The sequence below is a fragment of the Panthera tigris genome, chromosome E1, assembly GCF_018350195.1.
Source record: "Panthera tigris isolate Pti1 chromosome E1, P.tigris_Pti1_mat1.1, whole genome shotgun sequence".
Taxonomy (NCBI): domain Eukaryota; kingdom Metazoa; phylum Chordata; class Mammalia; order Carnivora; family Felidae; genus Panthera; species Panthera tigris.
In genome coordinates, this window is record NC_056673.1 from 57,572,451 (window position 1) to 57,598,470 (window position 26,020).

A 26,020-nucleotide genomic window follows, 5' to 3' on the forward strand; every position below is an offset into this window, starting at 1 on the left:
GACACAGAACGTCCTAGAAACGAAGACCCGGCCGAGCCACGGATGACACTCGATGTGTAGGAAGTGGCTGGAATTCTCTTGTTCGGCGAGGAGGTGTTTAGAGACCACTGGGAGATTTGGACATCCGGTTTTAGGCCTTATGAGTCCTGTTCTTTCCTGTGACTTTGTCTACAGTTTGTGCCTTTTCTGTACTGGGGGAGGGGCTGACCTTTGCAGGGCGGGGGGGCGGGCAGGCTCGGCTTGAGCCTTCAGTGCCCAGGTCTTCCGGTCTCATCCAGGTCCTCCAGGTTCAGCTGCGAATTGGAATAATTCATTTGAAGCTGATTAATTTTTTAAAAAAAAAATTTTTTTTTTAAACGTTTATTTATTTTTGAGACAGAGAGAGACAGAGCATGAACGGGGGAGGGTCAGAGAGAGAGGGAGACACAGGATCCGAAACAGTCTCCAGGTTCTGAGCAGTCAGCACAGAGCCCGACGCGGGGCTCGAACTCACGGACTGCGAGATCGTGACCCGAGCCGAAGTCGGACGCTTAACCGACTGAGCCACCCGGGCGCCCCTGAAGCTGATTAATTTTTATTAACATGAACTCTCTGGGTTCAAATTAGCAATGATGTTAGAGTTAAGGTCTGACGAGGTCAGACAGGCAGAAAGGGGGGAGGTCGTAGGAAATGTATGTAGAGATTAACTTTCCTACGGAACGATCTGCAGTTGACCTGAATACTCGCCCCTTCTCCTTTGGCCCTGCTGTGATGCGGAGCGCCGCTTAGCTTAATTTCTGACTGGCTCGTTCCAGAATGCATTCTGCGTGCGTGCGTGTTTCCCTGTCTGTGTACAGGCTCTCCCCACCTCTCCCCTGCACTGCTCCTCTGTCCCGGGCGTCCTTTTTGGCTAGAACTGATGTCAGGCCATTTGCCTTTTGCTCCTACTTGGTTCTGTGTTTGGCTTGAAGAAACCGGTTTTGCAGAGGCAGGTTTTCGTGTTCTAGTCTCTTCTGGGTGAATGACTGGCTGCGTCTCCGTGTGGCGATCCCCAGGCTGCGCACCTGCCCGGGCAGGGCCGCGGAGGACAGGAAGGGCCCCGGGGCTTGGCCCGGCAGGCCAGGAGGAGGCCCTTCTGTCCTGCCTTCTGGGTGGAGTCGAGGGCAGTTCTCCCCGCACGGGTGGTGCAGAGTGGGATGTATCTCTTCCCAGGGCCCACAGAGTGGCCTTGTTCCCTGACTGGGCAGTGCAGCCTGCCGTCTGCCTGGCCCCGAGCCCTCGTTACAGCCGAGGCTGCTCCCACGGGCCTGGCGGTGGCACCCGCAGGCGGTCTGCTGCCTGAGCCGGGGTGCCTGTACCCGAGTTGTTGGTCTGCATCCCCGCGGTCCCCGCGGGAGCGCTTCATAAATAACAAAACAGAGACAGGGGGTGGCGAGCTGGGAAAACTCTCTGTGCTTTCCTTGTCTGCAGGCCTCTTGCCGGTGTGTTCGCCTGCTCCTGGAGTCAGGGCGGCCCTCCTGTGCGGGCTGGGGGGCTGGGGGGGCCGCGTCCCTCTTTGGTGGGGAAGCAGACACGTGCCCTGCCTCCTGCTTCTCTCTTCCCGCCTGCCGCCTCCCCAGAGGCCTGGCCCTCCCGTCGCCTTCGAGAGCCTGACGGAGCCTGACTGTTGGAATGCCGCCGACCTTTCTGCCCTCGCCACCCCCCTCTGGGGCAGGGTGCTTCGAACTCCAGAGGGGGTCAGGTCATTGTTCCCCGGGCTGGAGCAGGTCTAGGGAGAGGACCGAGGTCACAGTCATCTTTGAATGCCGGTCTGGTCTGTCTTCGTCCCTAGGGAGCTGTCCGCACCACAGAGGAAATTCGTACCTGCTCGTTATAAAAGTCAACCATGCAGGTGCAGAGGGAGCATGCAGGTTGGCACCCACGCTGCCCTCCTGCTCGGCCCGCAGGGACCGCTCTCGGCGGTCGTGAAGCCCCTGTGTCAGCAGGGTGTGTGGGGGGGTGGGGCAGTAGGTGGGGGAGCAAGTTGCTTTCATCTCAGCGGTATGTTGCGGGCGCCCTGTCAGGTCACGGCACAGACCTCCCTCGTTCTTTGGATGGCTGCGTCGTGGCTCGTGCAGTTGGGCCGTGCGTTACTTTCGGGGGGAGTATTTTAAATTAGGGTCGTGGGGCCTTACTTGGTAGCTCACCGTAAGGCGTGAGCGAGTTCAGCCTGGAGGCTTGTACGTTTTCTCAGTGGGCTGTTGGGAATGATCGGCAACTGTTTTTCCTCTTTCAGGGCCAGATAAAAGTGGCGAAGAGACGGGTCGTGATGGCGTCTCTCTACCTGGGGACGGGTCCTCTGGAACAGGAACTGGTAAGGTTTGAGGTCGGGTGGTCCCCACGGCAGCAGATTCGCTCTGACACCCCTCCCCCCCCACCGGCCACACGGCCCTGGGAAGTTGGGGTCAAGCCTCCCCGCCACCTGCCGGTTGTCTGGTGTGTTAGGAGGGCCAGTGAGGGGTGTGGGGAGGGCTCCTCCTTGCTCACGTGTCCTCCTCACCCTGCACAGGGCTTCCTGGGCTGCTCGTGTCTGCCAGTCCAGGGCTCAGCAGGCCACATCTGGCCCGCCGCCTGTTTTTGTATGGCCTGTGGGTTAAGAATGGTTTTTGTGTTTTCGAATGATTGGAGGAAAAATGAAAAGGAGGAGGCTATCTGTGACACAGGAAAAATGTGTGAAATTCAGATTCCCGTGTCCATAAACAAAGCTTTGTTGGAACACGGCCATGCTCGCTCACAAACGTGTTGTCTGTGGCTGTTCTCTTGCCAGGACTGCAGAGCTGGGTGGTTGTGACAGGGACCATCCGGCCCACCAGACCCAGAGTATTTACTCCCTGGCCCTTTACAGAAAAGATTTTCTGACCCCGTCCTAGACAAATGAGTGGAGTGCAGGTCGGGGTGGGGTCAGGCGCCTGGGCTGTGGTCAGCCTCGTTCCACCCGGACCTGCCGTCGCCCACGGTGAGGTGGGCCAGATGGGAAGGAGCGGAACCCACTGGTTCACGCGGCGCGGGGTGTGGTGCGCGGGCACGGCGTGTAGGCTGACTTCACGTGAGCGCACGTGAGGGGGTTCTGTTATCCTCATTTCAGGACGCCTTGCGCTCTGACGCGGTGAGACGGGCCTGGTGCCCACAGCGTTTTCTTGTTCATCGCTGTCCAGAGACGCACAGCTAGGGGCTGGGGAAGAATGCCGGGGATGGGGGGCAGAGGACGAGGGACGCCGGGTCAGAAGCACTCTGTCCTCTCCTGCTCTGAGAGGGAGGCCTCCCTCTGCCTTCAGGACATGCTTTTAGCAGCAGGCTTGGGGAGCCTGTTTGTTCTTCTGGGAGAAGACTGTCACGTCCAGCTCATGGAGAGTGGCCAGCGGGCAGGTTGTGTGTTGGATTCATCGGCTCAGCAAATATTTACCAAGTGCTCTCCGCGTGTAGGCACTGTTTGCTGTGTGTCGGTGGGGATTGTCCATTGAAATGTGCGAGCACTGGTGTCTTTCTTAGCCTTTCCAAGAGTGGCAAGGTCCAGACTGCTTGGGCAACGCGTCTCTGACCCACAGACCCTCTCTTAAGGCCCGGCTGGAGAAGGGTGCCAGGTGGCGTCGCCTGGTTACTATTACTGGTCTCTGTGGTACGGACTCTTGAGCACTCGGGGCACGTGTGCGTGTGTGTGTGTGTGTGTGTGTGTGTGTGTGTGTGTGCCGAGAGGACTGGGCGCAGCGGGGAGGGGGCGCGCGTTACCTGGAAAGTAGATCCTTTTTTTAATACATAATCATCTTTTTGGATCTTATACTTTTGTTCTTTTGGGTTCTCTCCTCGGTAGGTAGATTGCCTGGAAAGCACTCTAGAAAAGTCACTCCAAGCAAAGTTTCCTTCAGACCTCAAGGTGTCCATTCTCTTGGACTTTACACGGGGCTCAAGAGGTAGGTCTGACACATTCCCTGCCCCGAGTTTGCCTCTTTTGGAGCCTGTTTCACGAGTTATGCTCTCGTCTCCCCCGTCCCGGGCAGAGGCAAGGCTGTTTGAAGACAGCCCAGAGTATCAGCATTCCTTCCGTAGCAAGTGACTGGAAGCCCAAGGAAAAACAACTTAGGCAAAAAAGAGACTGTTTTTGACTCCCGTGACTGACCTGCTCTGGGCAGGTTGATTTGGGGGGTTGGGTGTTCACCAGGACCCATCTGCTGGCCCTCCTTCCTTTGGGCTGGCTTTATTCTCAGGCTCCACGCGGTGGCCCTTGGCGGCCCCAGGCCCATCTGGCCGTGACATCTTGTCCTTGTCTCGCGCTGACCGGCCCCGCCTGGGCCCGGGTGCCCTCCCGTGGAGCTGGGGTGAGGGTTCAGGGTGGGTGGAGCCCTCTTTACGCCGAGTAGATATGCCGAGAGTGGAGCAGGTGGTACCCCTGGGAGGGACTTGGGTACAGTTCCCGGGGCGGGGGTGGGGTGGGGTGAATGGGTGCTGGGTGCCCAAATGGCAGGTCTGCTGCACCGACCGCTCCAGTCTTGCTCTGAGACGTGGTGGTGTCCAGAGCTGAATTCGGTCTGAGCCCCTCGGGCTCGCGATGGCACCAGGGGTTCTGGCCGATTGTGACGGGCGGTAGGTGGTTCCCCCCGGCAGGCGGGGTGTTTTTCCTGGTGTGAATCGCCCATCCTCGTCCTTCCTCTTGCCCACGTGTTTAGGTAGGAAGAACTCACGTACGATGCTGCTCCCGCTGCTGCAGAGATTTCCAGAGCAGGTTCGCGTCTCCCTCTTCCACACGCCTAACCTCCGTGGGCTTCTCCGGCTCCTGATCCCCGAGCGCTTCAATGAGACTATCGGCCTGCAGCACATTAAGGTGTACCTCTTTGACAACAACGTCATCTTGAGTGGGTTAGTTTGCTGCCTTCCGTCCGGGACCTCCCCTTGATATCGTCCAGGGCAGAGGTTTGCAGAACACAGAGAAGGGAAGACCCATCTTCGTAAGCCTCCGAGAACGTGGTCGTACGTTTCTGGTCTAGTCGTCACACCGTGTCAGTGTCTTCCGCGGCAGCGCGTCTGCTGTGGCAGCGGGAGGCCCGCCAAGGGCCGTCAGGAGGGAGCCGCGGCTTGCAGAGCGCTTGGTGGCTGCCAGGCCCCGCCCTGCGCCCTGTGTGTGCTGTCGCTGTGACCCCCGCGGAGACCCGAGTCGTGCTCTCCTCGCTGTATCCACGGGAGACTAGACCAGTGACACAGGAAGAACAAGCCGGAATGGCGGGTCCACATCTTCTGATTCTAAAGCCTGGGCGTTGGTGACGAGCCCTGTGGGGTTGTTGGCTTTATAAGTGGCGTTCTCCTCTCAGCTGATTGTCGACTCTGAGGGGCGGGGCTCTGCGGCTCCCTCCTTTGTGTCACCTCACGCTCAGGGGAGCTGCTGGTAACTCGGTCTCTGCCGTGGGGTCCTCGTCCGTGTTTGTCACTGCCCCGTCCCTGCTGGTTCCCCGGGACCCGCCGCGGTCCTGCCCGAGTCCTCAGCTGCTTCTTTCCTCCCTGCAGCGCGAACCTGAGCGACTCCTACTTCACCAACCGCCAGGACCGCTACGTGTTCTTGCAGGACTGCCCCGAGATCGCGGACTTCTTCACAGAGCTGGTGGATGCGGTGGGGGACGTGTCCCTGCAGTTGCAGGGGGATGACACGGTGCAGGTGGTGGAAGGGATGGTGCATCCTTACAAAGGTAGGGTCCTGGGCTCCGCTGCCCTCCTGAGCTGGCGGGCGGGGCCGCGGGCTGTGGCGAGCACGCTTCTGGCGGCCTGGCTGCGGGCTGGCGACCCTTGGGTGGCAGAGCCTCGTTCTGCTTGTGTCTCTGCCGCCAGAGGTGACTCACGGGCCATCGGTGCTGCTCTGTGGGTCCAGGGAAGGCGGGAGGGCGGGCTTCAGCCGGTGCCTGGGGGAGGGGACCAGGGGTCTGGCCTGCGCTTACAGGAAGCAGCCCTCCCCAGGGCCAGTTCCCCAGCGGGGAGCGAGAGGCTCTGTGGCTCTCAGCTCCGCGGAGGCCTGTGGCCTCCTGCCTGGAAAGTGAAATGGGAGAGCCCTCAGCTCTGCTCCCTGGAGACAGGCAAACCCTGGCAGCTAGCGTTCTGGGGGCATTTGCATTCCTGTGATTCCTGTGGCTTCCTGGTGGCCTTTGGGAAGGCCTGCTGCTGAATTTGCAACAGTGTCAGCAGCGTGGGGAGGGGTAAGCCCTGACCGAATAAGGACAAGAGCCCCTGTCCAGGGCGCTAGTCTGTGAGCCGGGTGCCTGCCCTGCCTGCTGCCAGCCTGGACGCTCGGTTATTACTATGGTATTTTCCATTTTCATCAATAAAAAAAAATTGTGGAAATTTGTTTTCTCTCTTGTCATACGAATACCTACGTGTTATCCTCAGTTTTGCCCTTTGGCTCACAGAGCCTGAAATACTCAGCTATCTGGCCCATACAGGAAACATCGGCTGACCCCTGGTCTGACTTTACAGGCCAGGCATGAATATGCAGAGAAGAGGGCCCCGCGTTCTGGGAAGGATGAGTCAACACGCAAAGGGGGCAGGTGGGGGCGGCCGGGCCTGCACAGATGTGCTCTGGGGACCACAGTGGCTCGGAGGGATGCAGGGGACACTCACGACACTCAGAAGGACAGCCTGAGACCTCCTGTGGTGGGTGGCACCTCCTCCCGTGTGGGTGCTGCTGTCACCGTGACACGGTTTGCGCAGAGCACCCCTTCTTGTCCCGGAGCCCACCCCCAAAGGCGCTCAGGCGTGGGAGCAAATAAGGACCGGGATGGCCGTCCTGGTCCGTTCCTCTCGGGCGCTTGGCTCAGTGTTGCCTGGGGCCTGCTGTCACCTCATCTCCCCAGAGGGCCGGCTTTGCACAGCACTGACACTCAGTGTCCTGTTCTGTTCCCTTCCGCGCTTCATTCTCTCCCTGCTCCTTCTGGGCTTGTGGTCTTACCCCGACTGCTCAGGTCGGATGCTGACTCGTTAGTGTTCGCCTTCCGATAGCCTTTATGGTCATCTCTCGTCTGTCCGGTGTGTCCAGACGGCCGCTCGCCACCAGTGTCTCGTGTAGACACGCGGGGCCCCGAGCCTGTCTGTCCCCACACTGTACCTCAAGGGCCCCGCTCCCACCGTGTGGAGCTCGCTTGGCCCGCAGTTGTGCCCACGCTCTGTGGTTCGCACACCCACACGCGCCTTTGTTAAACACTCTCGCTCAGGTGCAGCCTGCATGCTGAGCGCCAGCCCCCGGCGTGCGGGTCGGGAGCGTGTGCGTCACAGGCCCTTCCCAGGCACCGCGTCCCAAGGTCCCGCTCCCCTCGTTTCTGTCCCCCTCAAGTAGTCTGGTCTGTTTTTGAACTTCGAGTACGTGGAACTGACAGAGGCCTTCTACGCCCCCTCGCGCAGGCTCTGTGTGGGCTCTCCTCGGACGTTTCTGTCCACGGGGGAGCCTTGCTTGCGGCCTGCTGCCTGCGCTCCGCGGGAGCGTGTCGCTAGATGGTCAGTTGGGGCATCTGCGCTTGCCTGTCTCGTGCCGCGTCCCCGTGCCAGGCAGGAGTCCAGAGCCTCCGCTTTCCTCCCTCCCTGTGTCCCTGCAGGTGACCGGGCCGCATACTGCAGGGCGGCCAACAAGAGGGTTATGGATGTGATCAACTCGGCCAAGGCCCGCCAGCAAGTGCTGCACGCCCAGACCTTCCACGGCGACTCCCTCTTGACCCAGGAGGACGCGGCAGCTGCTGGTGACCGGAGGCCGGCCCCCGACACCTGGATTTACCCCCTGATCCAGATGAAGCCCTTTGAGATCCAGATTGACGAGATCGTCACCGAGACCCTGCTGACGGAGGCCGAGCGAGGCGCCAAGGTCTACCTCACCACTGGCTACTTCAACCTGACCCAGGCCTACATGGACCTGGTCTTGGGCACGCGGGCCGAGTACCAGATCCTGCTGGCCTCCCCGGAGGTGAACGGCTTCTTCGGGGCCAAGGGGGTGGCGGGCGCCATCCCGGCCGCCTACGTGCACATCGAGCGGCAGTTCTACGGCGAGGTGTGCAGCCTGGGGCAGCAGGAGCGGGTGCGGCTGCAGGAGTACTGGCGGAGGGGCTGGACGTTCCACGCCAAAGGTACGCGGCGGCGGCGGGGCTCGCCCGTTGGCCAGCGCTCGGCCCTCCTCCTGTCCCGGGCTCCCAGCCGCCGGGGCGCCCGTGCCGCAGCCTCGTGTCTGAGCGCGTTTCGGTTGCGCCGGTTTCTCCCTCTTTGCGCCCGGAAGTTAAAACCTCCCGTGGCTGGGGCGGCTCTTTTAGAGAGCGTACACGCAACTTCTCAGATGGGTGAAGAGGTGCGTGATGTCGCCTTCTCTTGGTCATCGGAGTTTTCCCGCGTTGGCCGTGCCCTCCTCGGGGACGGAGGGTTCGTGAGGCGTTGTTTATTTGGCATTAAACAGCCCGGTTTTCAGTCTTTGCCTCGCCACCGCGGTTCGTTTTCCTCTGTGTGAATCTTCCTCTTTTTTTCATAGCTGTGAAGATCGAGGCCCCGTCCTTTCCGTTTTTAGCCACACAGCGCTGCCCCCACGTGGGCCGTGGTCCGTGGTCCGAACCGTGTGTGGGTTAGGGTCCCCCGCAGGCATGGGTGTGCATTGCCGGGGCAGCCCACACGTGCCGTAATCCCAGGAATGTGGTCTGAGACGGGGATGAACGGGTTTAAAACCGTGTGCTCCGCGGAGGGATGGTCCCCGCTGCTGCTTGATGCCTCGAGGGCACCTGCCTCACGTGTAGTCACTCCTTCCCATGCTCCACGGGTCATAGTCCTGCGTTTGAAGGAAGAGTGACTGGCGCAGAGAGCCCCCGGCCACGAGTGACGGACGTGGCTTTTCTGGCTTCTCTTTGGTGGTCCGGAGGCCCCTTGTGCTCTCGTGCTGGCCCTGGAGTCTTGCGCAAGGGCTGGTCGAGGAGGGAGCGGGCGGCGGTACCTTGACCTCTGGTCCCGGACTGGGAGTCCGGGCTGCAGACAGCCACGGCCGCTTGTCTGTGTTGTTTAGATTTGAGGTCCCTTGGGGATCATTGGGTGGGACTCTTTTTCTGTTACATCGGTGCTCTTCACCCGTGGGTACTTGGTAAATACTGACGCCCAGGTTGCCCTAGACCTGCATCCAGCTCTCTCGGGGACGAATCCAATACGGCATTCAAAAAAAAAAAAAACCTCTCCAGTTTCTGATGTCTCAAGAATCACTGTCACAGCTCAGAAGGGTGAAGCTTCTGGCCTCGAGGGTGGTTCCCGCTTCCTGCTCGGAGGCCCTGGGTGTGGAAGTGAACTGTCCCCGAGTGCTGGCGCTGGTGGGCTGAGCCGCACAGGTGGGGCTAAGCCAGCGAGGGTGTGGGAAGTATCTCAGGGTTGGTTTCGTTACTTCTGAGAATAACAACGGTGCCTCGGTGTGGGGTATCGAAGACGGACAGCTGGACTGCGGGAGAAGCTTTGTTTTTTCCGAGAGGACGCGAGTACCTGGGGAGCTGTGTGGGGTCCGCCTAGACGGTGCCCGCTCCCGGTCTGTCCCGTGGTGAGATCAGCGAGGAGGTCCCTTGGCATTCAGGGCTCCCAGCTCAGCCTGGCCTGACAGTTGTGACCGGGCTGGGGGTTATTTCCCTGAAGCCGCGCTGATAAACGTGCAGCGACTCCCCGGTTACCGTTGAAACAGAAACACCCAACTGGCTTTTCCAGTGCGTCTCGCCTTTTCCCGGACTGGCATGTTCCTCCCCGCCCCCCCCCTCCCCCCCGCCTCGGGTGGGGCCCTGCACTCCTGGGAGCACTGGGTTAGTGGGGAAGGCGGGGATCCCAGGGCACGTGTGTGAGAAACAGAATGGGGGATGGGCCCGTGAGGAGGAGCCAGGGGTCAGAGATCCCTCCGTGCTGGAGAGCCCAGGGTCCTCTCCTGTGACTGTGATTGGTACTGGCCGGGGGTCCTAAGTCAGCCCCCTTTTCTGGCTCATCCCTGGATGCTCACTCTCCCCGAAGTGGCCTCCGAGAGGAGCAGGCAGCCCAGGTGTGTGGGTGGGGGAGAGGGCTGGGTTTGCTGTCTACTCTCGGCCAGGCCTGTGCCCGGGGACAAGTGGAGCGTCTGTTCGTTCCTGTCGATGGCTGAGTAGCCAGTACCCCGATGGGCTGATCCAGGCCCCCGCAGGACGGGCCTGGCTGATCTCGACTCCTCATGCTCCCAGAAGCCCTCTGTGAGGAGAGGGAGCTGGACCCCACGTTCGCCGCGTGCATATCCTTGTGGGTCCAACAGCGCCGCGCCCCCTAGGAGTCGGGCAGGGAGGGGCTCTGCGTTGAACCTACCGGTGGCCTCGTGAGTGTGACGATGCAGGAACAGTCTGCGTGGTCCCTGCCCGCAGGAAGCTAACGGGCCGGGGTGGGGGGGGGAGGTGGCATCCTCTCGTGGAAGTGACCGTACCGGTCAGCAGGTGCCAGGGAATGGCAGGGAGTTCCAAGGGCTGGGGGGCGTCCTTCAGCCTTCTCCTGCCTATCGAGTGTGAGGATGTCACGCGGTGGTTCAGAGGCGTCATTGGAGAGAGGGAGCAAGGGAGCTGTGGAAACGGCACTTGTTCTGGTCGGTGGGCTCCTGAGTAGAGGCGTGTTTCACTGGCACGCTCGGCCGATCCCATAGCAGACTGGAGCATAGATCACTTAAAACATTTTTTTACTGTGTTTTATCTATTTATCTATTTTTATTTTTTTATTTTGGAGAGAGGGAGAGAGTGTGCAGGGGAGGGGCAGAGGGAGAGAGAGCCAGAATCCCCAGCAGGTTCCGTGCTCACTGAGGAGCCCGACCCAGGGCTGGGTCTCACGAGCCCGGGATCACGACCTGAGCTGAAATCGAGAGTCGGGCGCTCGACCGACTGAGCCCCCGGGTGCCCTTCTACCCCATTTTCACATTGCCTCAAAGTATCAGAGAAACCTTCCGCTGTCCGAAGGCACGTACCCCAGAGAGTTTTGCCACGTGGTTTGTCTAGTGTCCTTCGGGGTTTTGCAAAGGCCGCCCATTCGGAATGCTGAGGAGGCCCCTGTGTGCGTGTGATCTGCCGGGGAGGCCCCAGACTTGGAGTCTGGAAGCCTGGGCGAGGTTCCGCGAGCAGGATACACCACGAGTGCTGCCTGCGGCTCACCTGAAGAGACGCCGGGCGTCCAGCCACGTTTCTTCTTTCCATACCCGCTCCGGTTTACTGCGTGGGCATTAGTGCCCAGCGTGGCCCTTCACGGCTTAAGGAATTATTTTTTCCCTTTTAAGTGACAATTTGCATTCTTATTTCATGTATTTACTTCCAGGAGACTTAATTTTTTTTTTTAGAGCGGTTTGGGTTCAGAGCAAAATTGAGAGGAAGGCACACCCCGCCCCCCTCCCCCTACGCGCAGCCTCCCCCCTCCCGTCAGCATCCGGCACCAGAAAGGCACAATCATTCTCACCGATCAGCTGACGTCGACACGTGCTATCACCCAGAGTCCACGCTGTATATTGAGGCTCATCTTGTGCATTCATGAGTTCCCACGGAGGAGGACATGTGCCCATTGTCACTGTATCATACGGAGGGTTTCACTGCCCTAAACACCCTCCGTGCTTCCTGTCCGTCCCTCCCATTTCCCCCCAGACCCTGGCAGCCGCTGGTCCTTTCACTGTTTCCATGTTTTCACCTTTTCCAGAATGTCATACAGTTGGAATCACACAGCCCGTGGCTTTTTCAGACTGGCTTCTTTCACTTAGTGAGGTGCGTTTAAGGTTCTTAAACCCCACGTCTTTTCGTGGCTTCACAGCTCTTGGCATTTAGTGCTAAGTAACATTCGTTGTCTGGACGGACCACAGTTTATTTCTCCACCCACCTACCGAAGGACACCTCGGCTGCTACAGGGGTTCCCCTTTGGAACCCGATCCTGGTGGAGAGTGGGGTACAGGGGCCGGGTGCAGAGTGGCCTTCTCGGCGGTCGTCAGCACCGGATGGGCCACGTGCCGTGCCAACAAGCTAACCTCTTGAGGTCTTGGAGAGGCAGCAGCCCCAGGGGTGCCTGAGTGAGGGTGCCGTGTGTGTGTGTGGCCTGCTTCTCACCTCTCCCGCTTCCAGCAGGGGAGTGGCCTGATCTGCTGTCCCATTGTGGGGCTTCTGGCTGGAGCAAGAGGCACGCGGCTTCCCCGGCCTTGCCGCAGCCCCGTCGGGCAGGGGCCACGTCCACGCCGGAGGACATTTCAGGGGCAGGATCAGAAAATGAGTTTTGAGGTGTCGGCTTCGATTTCATCTGGGTGTGGTATCCTAGCACTGAGAGCATGGTGTGTGGCTAGGGCGGGGCAGGGCCGTGGGATTAAGAGATTTCTGGCTCCCGCTGACAGAGGAATCTGTTAATGATTGTGAGAATTGTCACTATTTTTACTGCTTTCCCGACAGGCTGCCGGTTGGCCTAGTGCCCAAAGGTGAGCTTGCAGAGCAGGCCGGGCAGCCGCGCCCTGTGTGCCCAGGGCACGTGTGTCTCACCTGGGCGCCGGCAGGTGCACACCAGGGCAGACAGCCTCTTTGTGGCCCAGAGTGTAACAGGCGGGTGCTTATTCCTCTGAGCGCGAGGCTGTGATGTCTCCTGTTCCCTGTTATTTTTATACGGGTCTGAGAGCCTCTGAAATTTATTGCCAAATATTGTGGCAGAGATGAAGGAGGGGTGCAAAAGTTCAAATTTTTTGGGGCGCCTGGGTGGCTCAGTCGGTTGAGCGTCCGAGTTCGGCTCAGGTCACGATCTCACGGTTCGTGGGTTCGAGCCCCGCGTCGGGCTCTGTGCTGACCGCTTGCTCAGAGCCTGGAGCCTGCTTCAGGTTCTGTGTCTCCTTCTCTCTCTGCCCGTGCCCCGCTCACACTTTGTCTCACTCTGTTTCTCAAAAATAAATAAATGTAAAAAAAAAGATTAAAAAAAAATGTTTCCTTGGAGTGATACTCAGAAGCGTTCCTGAGCTCTCGCTTTAGAACTCAGAGCTTTTTGTACTTCATCATCATGTGTCAGAAGATGCACTTTCGGCCTCATTTGTTTAAACAAATATTTATTGAGTGTCTGCTGTGTGCCAGGCAGCATTTGAGGTTGGGAATAAGTCACTGGGGACAAGACAAAGCCCCTGTCCTCTCAGGATGTCTGGTTTAATAGGAAACAAATAATGGGCCGATGACTCTATTCAGATACAATGTCCAGTGGTGGAGAGGGTTATGGAGAAGACCAGAGCAAGGGGAGGGAACAGATCTGTTAAATGGGGGTGTCGTGAAGGCCTCTCTGTGGACGGGACACTGAACGCAGTCCCCGGCCCAAGGGTCCGGGCAGAGGGAGCAGGAATGTGAAGCCCCGAGACCTCGAGAGGCATGACGAGTGAGGGGGGCGGCCGTGGGGGGCGGTGAGGCTGGCAGGTGGCCGGGGCCCATCAGGAAGGCCCAGAGGCTCGTTGAGTGAGCACCGTGGGAGCCATCAAGTCACCAGGTTTACTCTGTGGCACGATGCTGGGACCGCGTGCTGAAGGGACTGGAGGTGCGGGCAGAGCAGCAGAGGTGGCCCCAGGGGCGGTGGGGGTGGGGGGAGTAGGGGTTCTCCTTCTAGAGCCTAGAGCCAGCAGTAGCCTTGGGTCTCAGTCCAGTCATCTGCGTGTCCCCCCCCCCCCCCCCCCCCCCAGGATGCTCTCTCAGGGCCTGATGACCGTCCCCAGCCAGTCCCCTCTGTGCTGTCAGTGTGGTCCCTTCGGCTGCAGAGTGTGGTAGGTCGTGGAGTGATTGGTGTTTAGCACAAAGGTCAGGCCCCGGCCTTGATAACAGGCTCATGGCCCTGCTGGGAAGTGCCCTGAGCCCCCGCCCCTCCCCCGCTCAGGCCCGGAGCAGGGACGCACCCGCTGTAGCTCCTGCCCGAATGAAAGTTTCCCACTGTCCTGGGGGCCTGGCCCAGGGGTTAGACATCCGCCTTGTGGAGCTTTGCACCCAGAGGGGCTGGCTGTTCCTGGGGCTGCGTCCTGAGCCCCTGGGGCACGGGTACAGCGGGGCCTTGCCATCTGTGGTCTTTATGGCGGTCCACGTGGGCCTACAGAGGAAGGTGGTGGGGCGGTCACAGGCTGCGTGCTCCCCTTCATCAGAGAACAAGAGAGCTTTCGGGGTTGGCGATTAGGAAAAACGGGTCTACGGAAGCTCTTCAGGGGCCGGTAGTGAAAGCAGGCTGGGGAGCGGTGGCGGGCACGAGGAGCTGTCGGAGGGGGCCGGGGATGGGCCGCCCACCTCCCATGGCTGGCCCGTAGGTTGCCTCAGGAGGAAGCCGTCTACGTTTAGGCAGATTTCAGGAATAAAAAGTACACACAGGACCGGGTCCTGTCGGCCTTCCCCGCCGGGCCCTGCAGTCCAGGAGCCTTGGATGGACACACTCAGGATGGCCTGGTTCACATCAGCCTTAGCTGGGGTCGGGCCTCCCTACGGCTCACTGGCCCTGTCCCATCAGAGTGGGCTTGGGAGAGCCAGCTGGATGGGTGGCACTCAGCAGCCCCGGTGCCTTTCAGTCTTTCTGAGCCCATCACAAGAGTTGGAACAGCAATGGCAGGCGGCCTTTCCTCTGTCCCTGGCCCTGTCCCCCCAGCTCCAGGCTGCGTGGAGAGGAGGGGCAGGGGAGGCGGAGCCTGGCGTAGGCAGAGAGCCAGAACTGCAGTGGCCGAGGCACAGCCATTCCAGTGGACCTCGCTGGGCATCTGGCCCACCCCGTGGTCTCTTGACACGAGATAAGGGGAGCCGAGTGGTTGCCTGTGCGGCAGTGGCCCCATGGGACGGTGCAGTTGCCTGAGCGATACAGGCAGGCGAGCAGCTTTGATGTGGCCCCTGTGTGTGGGGGGGCCGGGGGGAGGGTCGAGCACATTACAGGAACAGGCAGCAGAGCACCGTCATCTCTTACCCAAGATATTCTTGGAAATGCTCTTGCTCTGAGTGAGAATTAGGAAATGGCCTTCTATTTTAGGCTCCTTGGCGTGTAGTACACGTCGTTGATTCGCTCACGATGGTCATGCGCGCCCGTGGGCCCTTTGAAAGGGCCGTGTTGGCAGAGGAGGGACCAGCGGCGGTGGGAGGGTGTGAGGAGGCTGGCCCTGAGCAGGGGAACCCTGCGGGGGAGCCGCGGCCAACTTGGGCACCGGATGTTGGGCTGGGTTTTCTGGGCTGAGCGTCCTGGGTGTAACGTGCAGGAAAAGATGGGGGCCAGACCCAGGTCTGGGGTCGCGTAGGAGGAAGGAAGTCTAGGGCAGTAGATGTCCCGGGGAGGTCAGGTTTGGGACAGTCTTTTCAGAAGTAGTTGTGATGGGCACTGGGCCGTCCAGGCAGGCCTTGGGACTCGGGATGGGAGGACACAGTGGAAGACCTGCCTGTTGTCTGACGAGGCAGGACCGTGTACCCCCCATCGCCTCATCCTGTGCCCGGCCTTTTCTCTGGCTGTGCCGTCGGCTGGCTCATCTCCTGGCAAGATAGGGGGAGCAGTGTTCTCTGGGGTGGGACGGAAGCTTACGGCGCCTCTTGGGCTCTCTCCTCTGCTGGCCTCTCGTGGGCTTTGCCTGTCTGGTTGGATGTCCCCGGGTCCCCAGCAGGCACTCACTTCTGGTGTCCCTTTGGGCGTGGTGTGTCGGCAGCCTGAGTCGGAGAATCGCGTGTCCCTAGGTGGGAAGGGGTGCAGAACGGAGTAACCTGTGCTTACCAAGAGCCTCTGTCACACGCGTGGGACAGCCCCGCGCCTGCGGGCTTGGGTGGATGAGCCACCATTCCCTCGTCCACCTTCTTAGCACAGGGGGGGTGTCTTTCCCGAGAAGCAGGTACGGACTGGACTCTGGTGCACTTACTTCGTCCCCTCAGTGCTCGTGGCGGGACCGTGGAGCCTCTGGCCAGGGTGGGTTCCGCGTCTCAGTGGCCAAGATGTGGCTGAGGCAGTTCGGAGGGGGGCCTAGGGGCCCTGAGGTCTCCGGGAGGGGCTGCCGCACGGGGCCGTGAGAGCGGAACCTGAGCAGCGGCCTCGGGGTTCCCTGGAGAGCCCACTTCTCGCCGTGCTTGGGCAAGAGAGGAGGAGGCGGCCTCCTGGGAACGCCGGGGGTCCTTGCCCTCCTGACAGCGCCCGGGCGGAGAGCACGTCCTGCCCGACCGCTCCTTCCCGGCAGGGCTGCTTTTCCCTTAGGTTGAACGAAGCGAAGCATGGAGAGGCTCTCAGCAGATGCTCATTTCCTGTCTGCACGTTTCCTTTTCCCTGCAGGCCTCTGGCTGTACCTGGCAGGGAGCAGCCTGCCCTGCCTCACGTTGATTGGCTCTCCTAATTTTGGGTACAGGTCAGTTCACCGGGACCTGGAGGCCCAGATCGCCATAGTGACGGAGAGCCGGGCCCTGCAGCAGCAGCTTCACCAGGTTGGTTGGGACGAGTGGGATTTCCTGGGGCGAGGGGTGGGTAGCTGGGTGCTCGGCCCTGCTCACCTCACCGGGTCCCCCGAGAGCCGTCTCCGCCATCGCCTCCCGCGTGAGAAAGAAGCGAGTCCTCCCAGTCTGCTGGTGGCGGTCCCGAGAGACACCTGCTGCGGGGCCGCCCTGAGATGTGGCCGCTCCCCAGAGGGGCCCCTACCCCACAGCCCCGGGGGGATCCTTTCAGTGCGGGAGGAGAGCATTGTTTTCTCACTGGGACATGGACGCAGATTAGGAATCCCTTGTGGTCCCCAGCCTCTTGTAAGAACGCACGTCTGTGTGAAGGGCCACCAGGGGGAGGAGCCAGGCTCACTCGGGCCCCGGGGCCTCGGGCGAGCAGCCTCAGCAGGAAGGCTTGCCACACAGGCAGGAAGGGTACTCCGGGAGTCAGTGTCTCTGCCAGGGGATGCAGAGAAGAGGCAGAGCTCGTAAGGAGCCCTGAGTGCCAGTGCAGAGGGGCTTCGTGGAGAACTGAGTCATTGCCAGGGCTTGGACAGTCCTGCTCCTAGGTTCATATGCCCTAGCGTCCCTGTGCACCGATCACCTGGGTTCCGTCTCACTCCCCGGTGGTTTCCTTTGGTAGTGCTCTGGCTTGGGATTGAAGGCGCAGGAGGTGATGGGGAGGGTCTGGAAGTGTGCCAGCCAGCAGCGGGGTTCCCTCGTGGTGTGTTTGCAGAGTCTGGAGGTGGGCGATGTGTGGGACCCAGCAGAAACCCTTGGCTGCCTCAGCTCCCTCCCCCTGGCAGGGGGATGGCGATTGGCAGAACAGGCCCCCTTTTCCTCGGGGACTTTCGGCATCTTGGAACCATTGTGCTATTTTCCTCGTGCTCGCAGCCGGGACAGGGCTTCTGTTCCTCTGTCTGCGACGAGAGGCCAGCGTTGTCCTGAGCATGGGGGGTGGGGCGTGCTCTGGTGGTTCGGCACAGAGTATGCTGGCCATCGGGAACAGGTGGCCCATCGAGGATCCTCCTGCTTCCCTTGGAAGACCCACTTGGAAGGGGGAGAGCAGCCCTTTGTCCTGAGCTGGGGTTGGAGACCCTGGGCCCCGTGCTGCCAGCCGGCTCGGGCCCGAAGCAGCAGTGGGGAGAACCTGGTTTCCTCACCGGGGCAGGTCGCAGGGTGGTTCCCAAAGAGTCAGCAGCTGTCTTGGCCCTCCTTCTGTGGTGTAATATTTCATTTTACGTTCAGAGGAAAACAGAAAGTTCCTGAGCATTCCCTGGTGCTCTCGTGGGACTCTGTGCCTGCCTGTGGCAGTGCTGCTGGACTTTGGAGAGCGCCAGCGCTGTGCCTGTGCGGGAGACCAGGGCGGTGCTGTGGGCTCGTGAATTTGTGACCTTTACAGCAAAGCCTTTCCATGGAAGGTGCCAGCTTCCCTCCTGAGTCATAGGAATACAGATAACGCTGCTGTAGGCCAGACCTCAGAAGCTTCGGCTATTGACTTTGTTAAGCTTTTATTCTCCAGTGTTTGGGAATTAGTGTTGCGAAACGGTTGGAGCCTTTGTTGCTGGACAAGGAAACGGTAACTGCCTTGTTCCCTGGGACCTGCCTTCTGCCATCTGGGAATCCTGTCAGCGGCCAGTGGGGCCTTGGTGCCGGGAAGGCCTTTGCTACCAGGGGCGAGAGGAAGTGGCGGTGGCTGTGTTCTGGGTGGCCGGTGCGGAATCCGATCTGCTCAGCAGGTTTCTTGCTACCGTGAGGCTTCCAGAAAATGAGGAAGCCTCAGAGCTGAAGCTCCAGTCGGGGCCACTGGTGTGAGAGGGGCAGGGCCGCACCCCGGCGGGGTCTGCTGGACTTGCGTGAACTTCCGCCCTAGGTCAGCACAGAGTTGTGGGTGTGAACTTGGCCTCGGGCCGGGACAAGTTCTCCACAGTCTGGGTTGATTTGTGGGGGCGCGTCCCCCAGGCCTGTGCCCAGGGTCCTGGTACTGGCCGCTCCCCCCTCACCACTGCCCGAGGAAGGGGATTGAACCCACATCCTGGATCTTGAGAAAAGCCGGGCGGGTTGCGGTCAGCAGCTCTTTCCCCAAATGACATATTTGGGATATTTTCCTTTTCTTCCCAAACCTGAATCCCAGGGGCTTTGGGTTGTGGGAGGGTTGTTGCAGCTCTTAGCTCTTCCCTTCCTCAGGGGCACATTGATTTCTGTGGCTTTGGAGTGCAGAGACTCATTTCTAGGCAGTTCCACCTGTATGCCTGCATGCTGGGACTTCGCCCCCCTCCCCCCACCCTGCCAGGTGGCCCGTATAGTGCCTGATCCTGGGGCTGCCCAGCCGTACAGTGGCCCCACAGGCCAGAAAGTCCCGAAAACCCCGGCTGCCCATGTCCCCGCTCTCCTTGGGATACTGGGAAGGGTCCTATTTGTAGCATGCTGGGCCTTGGGAATAGAGAGGTATTTTTATCAGAATCCGAAGTCCCTCCCTTGACTTAGTACGCACGATAAAAACCGAAAGCTTCCTGGTTTTGTTCAGAGAACACGGTTTACCACTTGTGACCCAAGAAAGACTCCCTCGAACAGCATTGTGACCTTGATCAGCTGACTTCCTTCTCCAGCCCCGTTGTGGGGTCTATGAGGAAACTTAAGTGTTTCTGGTAATTTACTTGAACTCTTGGCTGAGCATCCATCTGAACACACAAAGCTGGGTCTGTGGAGACATCTGCACACCGGCCCTCCGGGCAGCAGGCGGCTCTGGCAGGCACGTCCAGCTGGAGACTGGGGCCCTCGCCGCTGCCGTTAGGAGGCCCGAGGGTGAGAGCTGTCCTAGAAGAGCCCACCCGGCGTAGTCGTGCCGCCCGTGCCCTGCCCCGTGTGGCGAAGGCCGCGAGCCTGAAAACCATGCAGGAGAAATGCACTTGGGGCCCCGGGTCTGCGCAGCCCTCCACGTGGACACTTCCCAGAGCTTCCTCGTGTTCTGGAGGGTGAGGTGTCCTCTGCCCTGCTCTCGCTGGGGCGTCGCTGCCCCCGGGAAGGGAGCGTGAGCTCCCTGGCACCGTGGGCTGTGCCCTCCTCGAGCTCCCTCTGGTGCCCCCTGCTGCTACAGCGGGCGGGGCCTTCGAGGCCGGTCGGTCCAGTCCTTATGATGTTGCGGGATAGTCTGTCCTTATGATGAAGTTGGTGTCTTCGAGACGGAGTGATGCAAGGTCCAGAGAGGGATCGCTCTCTCAGCCCTGAGTGGTGGAAGCAGTCAGGGTCACTTTCCCGCTGCTTCTTCAAATACCTTATTAATGGGAACACAGGACTTGGAGGGTGTATTGTTTTTTAAAAAAAAAAAAAAAAAAAAAAAAAAAAAAAAAAAGCTTCCTCTCAAAGATTCTAAGCACAGCTTAAGAGAAGGCTTCTTTGTTTTTTAATTTGTTTTTAAATATAAAGTAAACATTCATCGTGGACGTGAAGAAAACTTAGAAGACACCTCCTCCTCCGTCCATGGAAGTCATTCTGAGGATTCCCTCTCATTTTTTGTGCCTGTGAGAGGCATAGCTTGTTTCTTGTTAATGACATTAGGATTCTATTCTGTGTCGTTCTTCTAGAACACGATTATATCGTGGTGAATGCTGGTTTGTCTTGGGGGTTTATTATATTTGACTAGTTGGTGTTGGACATTTAGGTGGTTTCCAGTTTTTCCCCTATTCATGAATGTTGCTGTGACAGATAATCAGCATACAAAAATCTTGAGTGCATAGTTATTTTCTTGGGATAAATTCTTTAAAAAAAAAAACAAAACGTTTATTTTGAGAGAGAGAGCGAGTGTGCGAGGCACAGAGAGAGAGGGAGGGAGAGAATCCCAAGCAGGCTCCGCACCGTCCGCGCAGAGCCCGATGTAGGGCGCAGTCTCACGAACTGTGAGATCGTGACCTGAGCTGGAATCAAGAGTGGGACGCTTCATTGATCGAGTCACTCAGGGGCCCCTTTCTTGGCATAAATTCTTGCAAGCAGAGCTTCCTAAGGCTTTCGTACCTGTTGCACGAGATCGCCTGTCTCCTCGACCTCTTGTCGGCACAGGGTCACGATATCACAAAGCCACTTTTTGCTGACTTGAGAAAAGAAAAACCGTCCCGTTTAAAACTCGTGTCTTGGGGCGCCTGGGTGGCGCAGTCGGTTAAGCGTCCGACTTCAGCCAGGTCACGATCTCACGGTCCGTGAGTTCGAGCCCCGCGTCAGGCTCTGGGCTGATGGCTCGGAGCCTGGAGCCTGTTTCCGATTCTGTGTCTCCCTCTCTCTCTGCCCCTCCCCCATTCATGCTCTGTCTCTCTCTGTCCCAAAAATAAAAAATAAAAAAAAAAAAAAAAACAAAAAAAAAACTCGTGTCTTTGAGGGGCGCCTGGGTGGCTCAGTCGCTGGAGCGTCCGACTTCGGCTCAGGTCACGATCTCGCGGTTGAGGAGTTCGAGCCCCACGTCGGGCTCTGTGCTGACCGCTCGGAGCCTGGAGCCCGCTTCGGATTCTGTGTGTCCCCCGCCCCTCCCCCGCTCAGCGCTCTGTTTCTCTCTGTCTCAAACATTAATATAAACGTTAAAAAAAATTAAAAAGTCCTAAAAAGTTAAAATTAAAAATCGTGCCTGCGAGTTGCTCTACCTCGTTTAGTGACCTCGTTTAGTGGGGTCACTTGCAAGTATTTTTCCTACCGGCTGTACTTCCCTCCGTGTCGCCTGTTCCATACACCCGTGCGTTCCGAAAGCATAGAAGCCGGGGCTCCCAGGCTTGTTTGCCAGGGAAGGGGTGGCCCACGGGCCAGCGTCCCCCTCCCGCCCCCGGGGGGGCTCCACATGTCGCGTCGCCCGTCCCGCGCCGCGGGAGGCCCTGATGGTTTGTTCGTCTTCCTCAGGAGCAGGAGCAGCTCTACCTGTGCTCAGGCGTGGTATCGTCTGCCACCTTCGAGCAGCCGAGTCGGCAGGTGAAGCTGTGGGTAAAGATGGTGACCCCGCTGATCAAGAACTTCTTCTGAGGACGGACAGGTGCTGCCTGGCGAGGCCACGGGGGTGGGAGGGTGGGGGGCTGGTGGCTTCCGCCTCGGCCTGGGGGGGGGGTTCCCAGGACCCCTCGCGGGGGGCCTGAGGGCTCCGTCTCTCGGGTCACCGTGGTCGCCATCCAGGTTTTCGAAGCCCGGACGTAGGTGAGGCGGCCTGGGCGGCACGGAGCGGGGCCGGGCGACGGCAGCGGGAGGGGCGCTCGGAGACCGGACACGCCGTGCCCACTCAGGAGGAGCCTGCCACTAGGGATCTAGGGACGGAGGCTGCCGCTTGGCGCCCGGAGCCGTGGGCTGTGTCCTCAGGCGGCCGCGAGTGGGGCTGCGGGGAGGCCAGGCGGGGGGGGGGGGGCCTGGCGGGTGCAGCTGCCGGTAGAGGGGGGGGCTTCTCCCGAGGGAGCCTGCCCTCGCCCCCAGACGCCCCGGATGGGACCGGCCCCGGGTGTGGGGGTGCAGGGAAGGGGGAGTGGGGCTCGGGCGGCAGCGGCTCCCTTGGGTGCTGGAGCCACATTTCTGCCATTAAGACCACCTCGCATTTAACTTCATCATTCCGTTTTTCCTCTATCTTAATTACTTTTGATTTTATTCACATAATACACAGATTTAGAAAGCACGGCTAGAAAACTGACAGACTGCAGCTGTTTCCTGCCCTCTTGCGCTCCCCTCCCCCTCCTCCTCCCCCTCCCCCGCAGCCACTTTTAACTCTTTTATCTGGTTTTGTTTTTTGATATTTACGTACTGGCCCATGTTCCTAAAGAATGCACGTATATTGCCATTCCCTTCCTCCTAGATGTTGTGTCTCTTATTAAAAAAACAAACCCCCCCCCCCCCCCCCAAACATGACACCAGTGTGGCACCTGAGACATTAGCTGGAATCCCTTAGTGTCATCAGATACCCTGAAGCTGTTCACAGTTGCAGTCGTCTTGGAAGTATTTTTATTTCATTAAGGTTTTTCCATGTGTTTGAAGTTCCGGTTAAGGTCCACACTTGTGCGGCGACCGTCAGCCAAGCCTCCTTTCATCTGTGGGTTCCCCTCAGGTTTTTCTCTTTGCAAATGAATGAACCCCCTTTTTATTGGATCTGCTCTAAACACCTCACAGCGGGGCATCTTTGAAACTCACATCCTGTTGCGTAGATTTGTCAAAGGCCAAGGTCCCGCCCCCGCCCCCACTTGTCTTCAGGAGCAGATTGCAAAACCTTGCTGCCCAATCGCTTCATCTCCAGGTGCTTGAACCTTTTGCACAGAGAGGCCTTCCTGAGAGAAGGCCTTTCAGCCCCAGGGTCTGGCGGCCCATCCTTTGCGGGGGGACAGATTGCTTTCCACCGCTGCGTGTTGCCCCAGAAGCACCTTTATGTGTCTCCTTTGCTGGTGCTGGCGGTCACCTTCGTGGGTTCTGGAAGGCCGGCCTCATCTACACTCTGGCTGTGTGCACGGGGCGCTCTGGCGCCTCGTCTTAGACCGAGAGCATCTGCAGCCCTTCTCCCCTCCCCTCTCCCCCTCCCCCTCCCCAGGGCGGGCAGACGTGCAGGCTTCAGTGGGTGGGAGTCGTGTTTGGGAATCGGGTCGGGGCCGTGGCTCTGCTGCTTTGGGGCGGGGGCACATCAGTTAACACTGTTTGCCTTCATACTAGTTATTAAATTGTCCTGTGGGACAATTAGACTAGAGAAGCCAAAAGAATGTGCCAGGGCGCTGGGTTTCTGTTTGGAGAGAGGCTTTCGGTAAACAGCGTTCACATTCCTGCAGATTCTGTGGGACCAGAGTAAACATTGTGCCACAGCCTGGCTTGAGCAATCGAGCCTGTGCCCTCCACACTCAGCTGCTCCCTTTGTCTCTGTTAATTCCCTCAAGACGGCTCTGGGCCCCCCCAGCCCTGCACTCTCCGCCAGCCCCTCCGGTCCCCTAGGAGGTGGGGGCTTGGTGCAGAGGGGGGCGCTGTAGGCTGGCACCTTCAGACGCAGGGCGGGCTTCTAGCCTGTCCCCCCCACCCCGGCACCAGATTGCAACCCAAAGGTGAATCATCTCTTGGAAAGTTGGGAGATAATTTTGTTGGCTACCCACAATACGTGTGGAATAAATTGCTATTTCAGGCTCTAAAGGCAAATTGGAAAACCTTCCCATTTGGGGATTATTACCGGGGATTAAAAATGAGTTGCCTGGTGGCCACTAGTTTTCTCTCTAGTCTGAGAAGTGGCCGGCTTTCTGGCCCTCCGGCGCCCCCTCTGGTTCCCTGGCCCTCTGTCTCCGACACGAAGGGCAGCAGCGACCCCTCCTGGTCAGGAGAGTGGCTGCCCGGCAGCCTGGTCCGGTGGCCCAGAGTCCTGCCTGCCTTGAGGGGCGGCCCTAAAGGGGTTGGACCCTCAGTCCCCGCGGGAGGATTTGATGGGCAGTTTTCCCTCTTCTGTGAGCTCCCGGGCCCCAGGGCCGTTGTGAATTGTCGCCCTCTGAGTTAGGTCTTCTGGGGGTCTCCGCTCCTGTGGCTCTGGTGAGAATGCTTGGAAAAAAGTTTCCACGAAACTTCAGGATCAGATGGGACCTGGCCTAAAGCCAGATACTCCCAGAGGGCTCCCTTTGCTCCGCATTTGAGCCTGAGCGCTGGCCTGTGGGCTTCCCCGGAGACCATCTTCTCTGGGGTCTGCCGGCCCGCCTGGCTGCCTTCCCCGTGGCCCCGGTTTTCTGGCTCCTCACTCCGTCCTGTCTGTGCCGCTACCCCAGCCAGCCCCAAAGGGCAGCCCGCTCACATAGCCGGAACAGCCACGGAAGGTCCGGGCCTGTGGTGTCAGCTGGGTCGTTCCAGCCCGGCCACCCCCGCCGTGTGCAGCAGGCTGTGTGCCTGGGGGGACGGTTCTTAGTCCTGTCTCCCTGGACAAGTTCAAAGGCCTGAAACACAGGCTGAGGGCTTGTCTTAAGGGACGGGGATATCGGCCTTCCCGCGTCCGCTGCCATGAGCGTCCTCTGCCGTGAGCGTCCCCTGGATCGCGGTTCACCGCGGGGGTGGGGGGGCCTCACTTGTCTGGAAGCCAGGATTCCCCGGCCCCGGCTCGCAGTTAGGCGGTGGAGGCCGAATCCCCCCCGGGGAGGAGGGGACCCCAGGGCAGGAGGAAGGGAAGTGCCGAGTCCGCCAAGAAGGGACCCGTGGACTCCGCTATTGTGGAAATGACACGTGAGTGACTTCTGAGGACTCGGCCCTCCGAGGGGGAGCCCGGCGTCCATGTTTGGTATGTTCTGTTCCCACGGTTTAGAAAGCGGGCAGGTGCAGCTCCGCCTGAGGGAGAAGTGGCCTCTGGAGTGGCAGGTCTCCAGACTCCGGCGACGGGAGGGGCTTTGTCATAACCCAGAGAGGTTCCGTGTCTCCGGGAGAAGGGGACTGTGTGGAGGTGGCAGCTCCTGGGAGGGAACGCCCTGTCCCCTCACTGGCGGGTGGTGTGCGTGTAGCCTCAGGCCGGAGGGCGTGACCGCCGCCCCCAAAGCCTGTGTGCCGCTTGTGGGAGAAGACAAACCCGACGGCCCTCCGGCAGGTCGGGATCTGGGGGTTGGGGCCTCACCCCCAAGCCCGTGCCAGGCCCCTGGTGGCTGCCCGGTGCTGAGCTGCAGGCCGGCCCCCGTGAATCAGACAAGCACAGCTAAGTGACTTTGCTGTTTTAATCCAGCCCGTGCCCCACTCTTCCACGCTGCCCCCTCCCTCTGGCTAGGCCACGTTTCCGTGGTTCTAAAGTGCCTGGGTTAGTTAGAACAAAAAGCAACCTGCAGTTTCGATAAAAATCAGTGGCCGTTGCAAGATTGAGCTTCTGTTGTCCGTTTGAAGTCGGGGTTCGGATCTGGCCCCGGGGAGGCAGCCAGCCAGCCAGCCAGCCAGCCTAGACCTGTAAGAGCAGGGCCACGGCCGCCAGGATCCACTTGGCCGCCTTCTCTTTGGTTTTGAGGTTAAAGGTCCACACGTAGGTGGGGCCGCGGATGCGTGTTTTGTACACAGGACACTCATACATGTTCTTGGTCTCCATGCGGTCCACAGGAATGGCCTTGATGAAGACGACGGGCATGGCTGGCGTCAGCTCCTTCAGCCTTGCTTCGGCGATGACTCCGGTCTGGGTGTCCCAGCGAGCTCCTGCAGGACAGCGCAGCGAGGTCAGGGGGGCCCGTGGGGTCGTGCCCGGGTGCCGTGTGGTGTGCTGGCCGTGAGCCACACCGGGGGCCGGCGGGGTGCCGGGGCTGGACTGGCACAGGGGTGGCTGGTAGCGGAGCCGTGAGCGGAGGCCCGGGATGGGATGCGGTACACGCGGTGCCCCCCGGGACCCCGCCACGTGCCTCTGAGGGACAGCTCAGCCTAAAGCTCTCGGGGCCACCCGTTTACATTTGTGGTGTTTCCAGAACCTACCCGTCAGCCTTCTTAATTTCGGTGGCAGGAAATCGTACCTCCAGCTGAATGTTACGGGAGATTAACGTTCCCCGATGCCCTTCATATGTAGCGTCTAGCCTACGTGTGCACGCACAGTGCACGTGATTACATGTATGTGCACACGGAACTTTCATTTGCCTTTAACCAGACTGCTCTGTTTCTACTCACCCTGTTAATGGTGTTTGTATTTCCTGTCTGTAATTCCAAAATAAACATGTAGAGCGACT

General features: G+C 59.6%; 2 protein-coding genes across 7 annotated transcripts in view; one reads left to right on the forward strand and one right to left on the reverse strand.

The window, feature by feature from the left end:
* The window catches only part of PGS1 (phosphatidylglycerophosphate synthase 1), a 35,316-nt gene extending 9,822 nt beyond the window's left edge, over positions 1-25,494 (forward strand). Inside the window, exons 3-10 of one of the 2 annotated variants that reach the window (XM_042966517.1) lie at positions 2,255-2,332; positions 3,827-3,926; positions 4,680-4,869; positions 5,512-5,690; positions 7,581-8,102; positions 16,240-16,388; positions 21,258-21,387; positions 25,410-25,494. In XM_042966517.1, coding sequence (XP_042822451.1) covers positions 2,255-2,332; positions 3,827-3,926; positions 4,680-4,869; positions 5,512-5,690; positions 7,581-8,102; positions 16,240-16,388; positions 21,258-21,377 — 1,338 coding nt within the window. In that variant the 3' untranslated portion in view covers positions 21,378-21,387; positions 25,410-25,494. Of the gene's footprint in view, positions 1-2,254; positions 2,333-3,826; positions 3,927-4,679; positions 4,870-5,511; positions 5,691-7,580; positions 8,103-16,239; positions 16,389-21,257; positions 21,388-25,409 lie in introns of those variants that run through there. The other variant, XM_042966518.1, reaches the window with a different exon arrangement.
* The window catches only part of DNAH17 (dynein axonemal heavy chain 17), a 106,516-nt gene continuing 105,521 nt past the window's right edge, over positions 25,026-26,020 (reverse strand). For all 5 annotated transcript variants that reach the window (XM_042966512.1, XM_042966513.1, XM_042966514.1 and 2 more), the window contains one exon: positions 25,026-25,502. In XM_042966512.1, the coding sequence (XP_042822446.1) occupies positions 25,255-25,502 (248 nt within the window). In that variant the 3' untranslated portion in view covers positions 25,026-25,254. The remainder of the gene's footprint in view (positions 25,503-26,020) is intronic.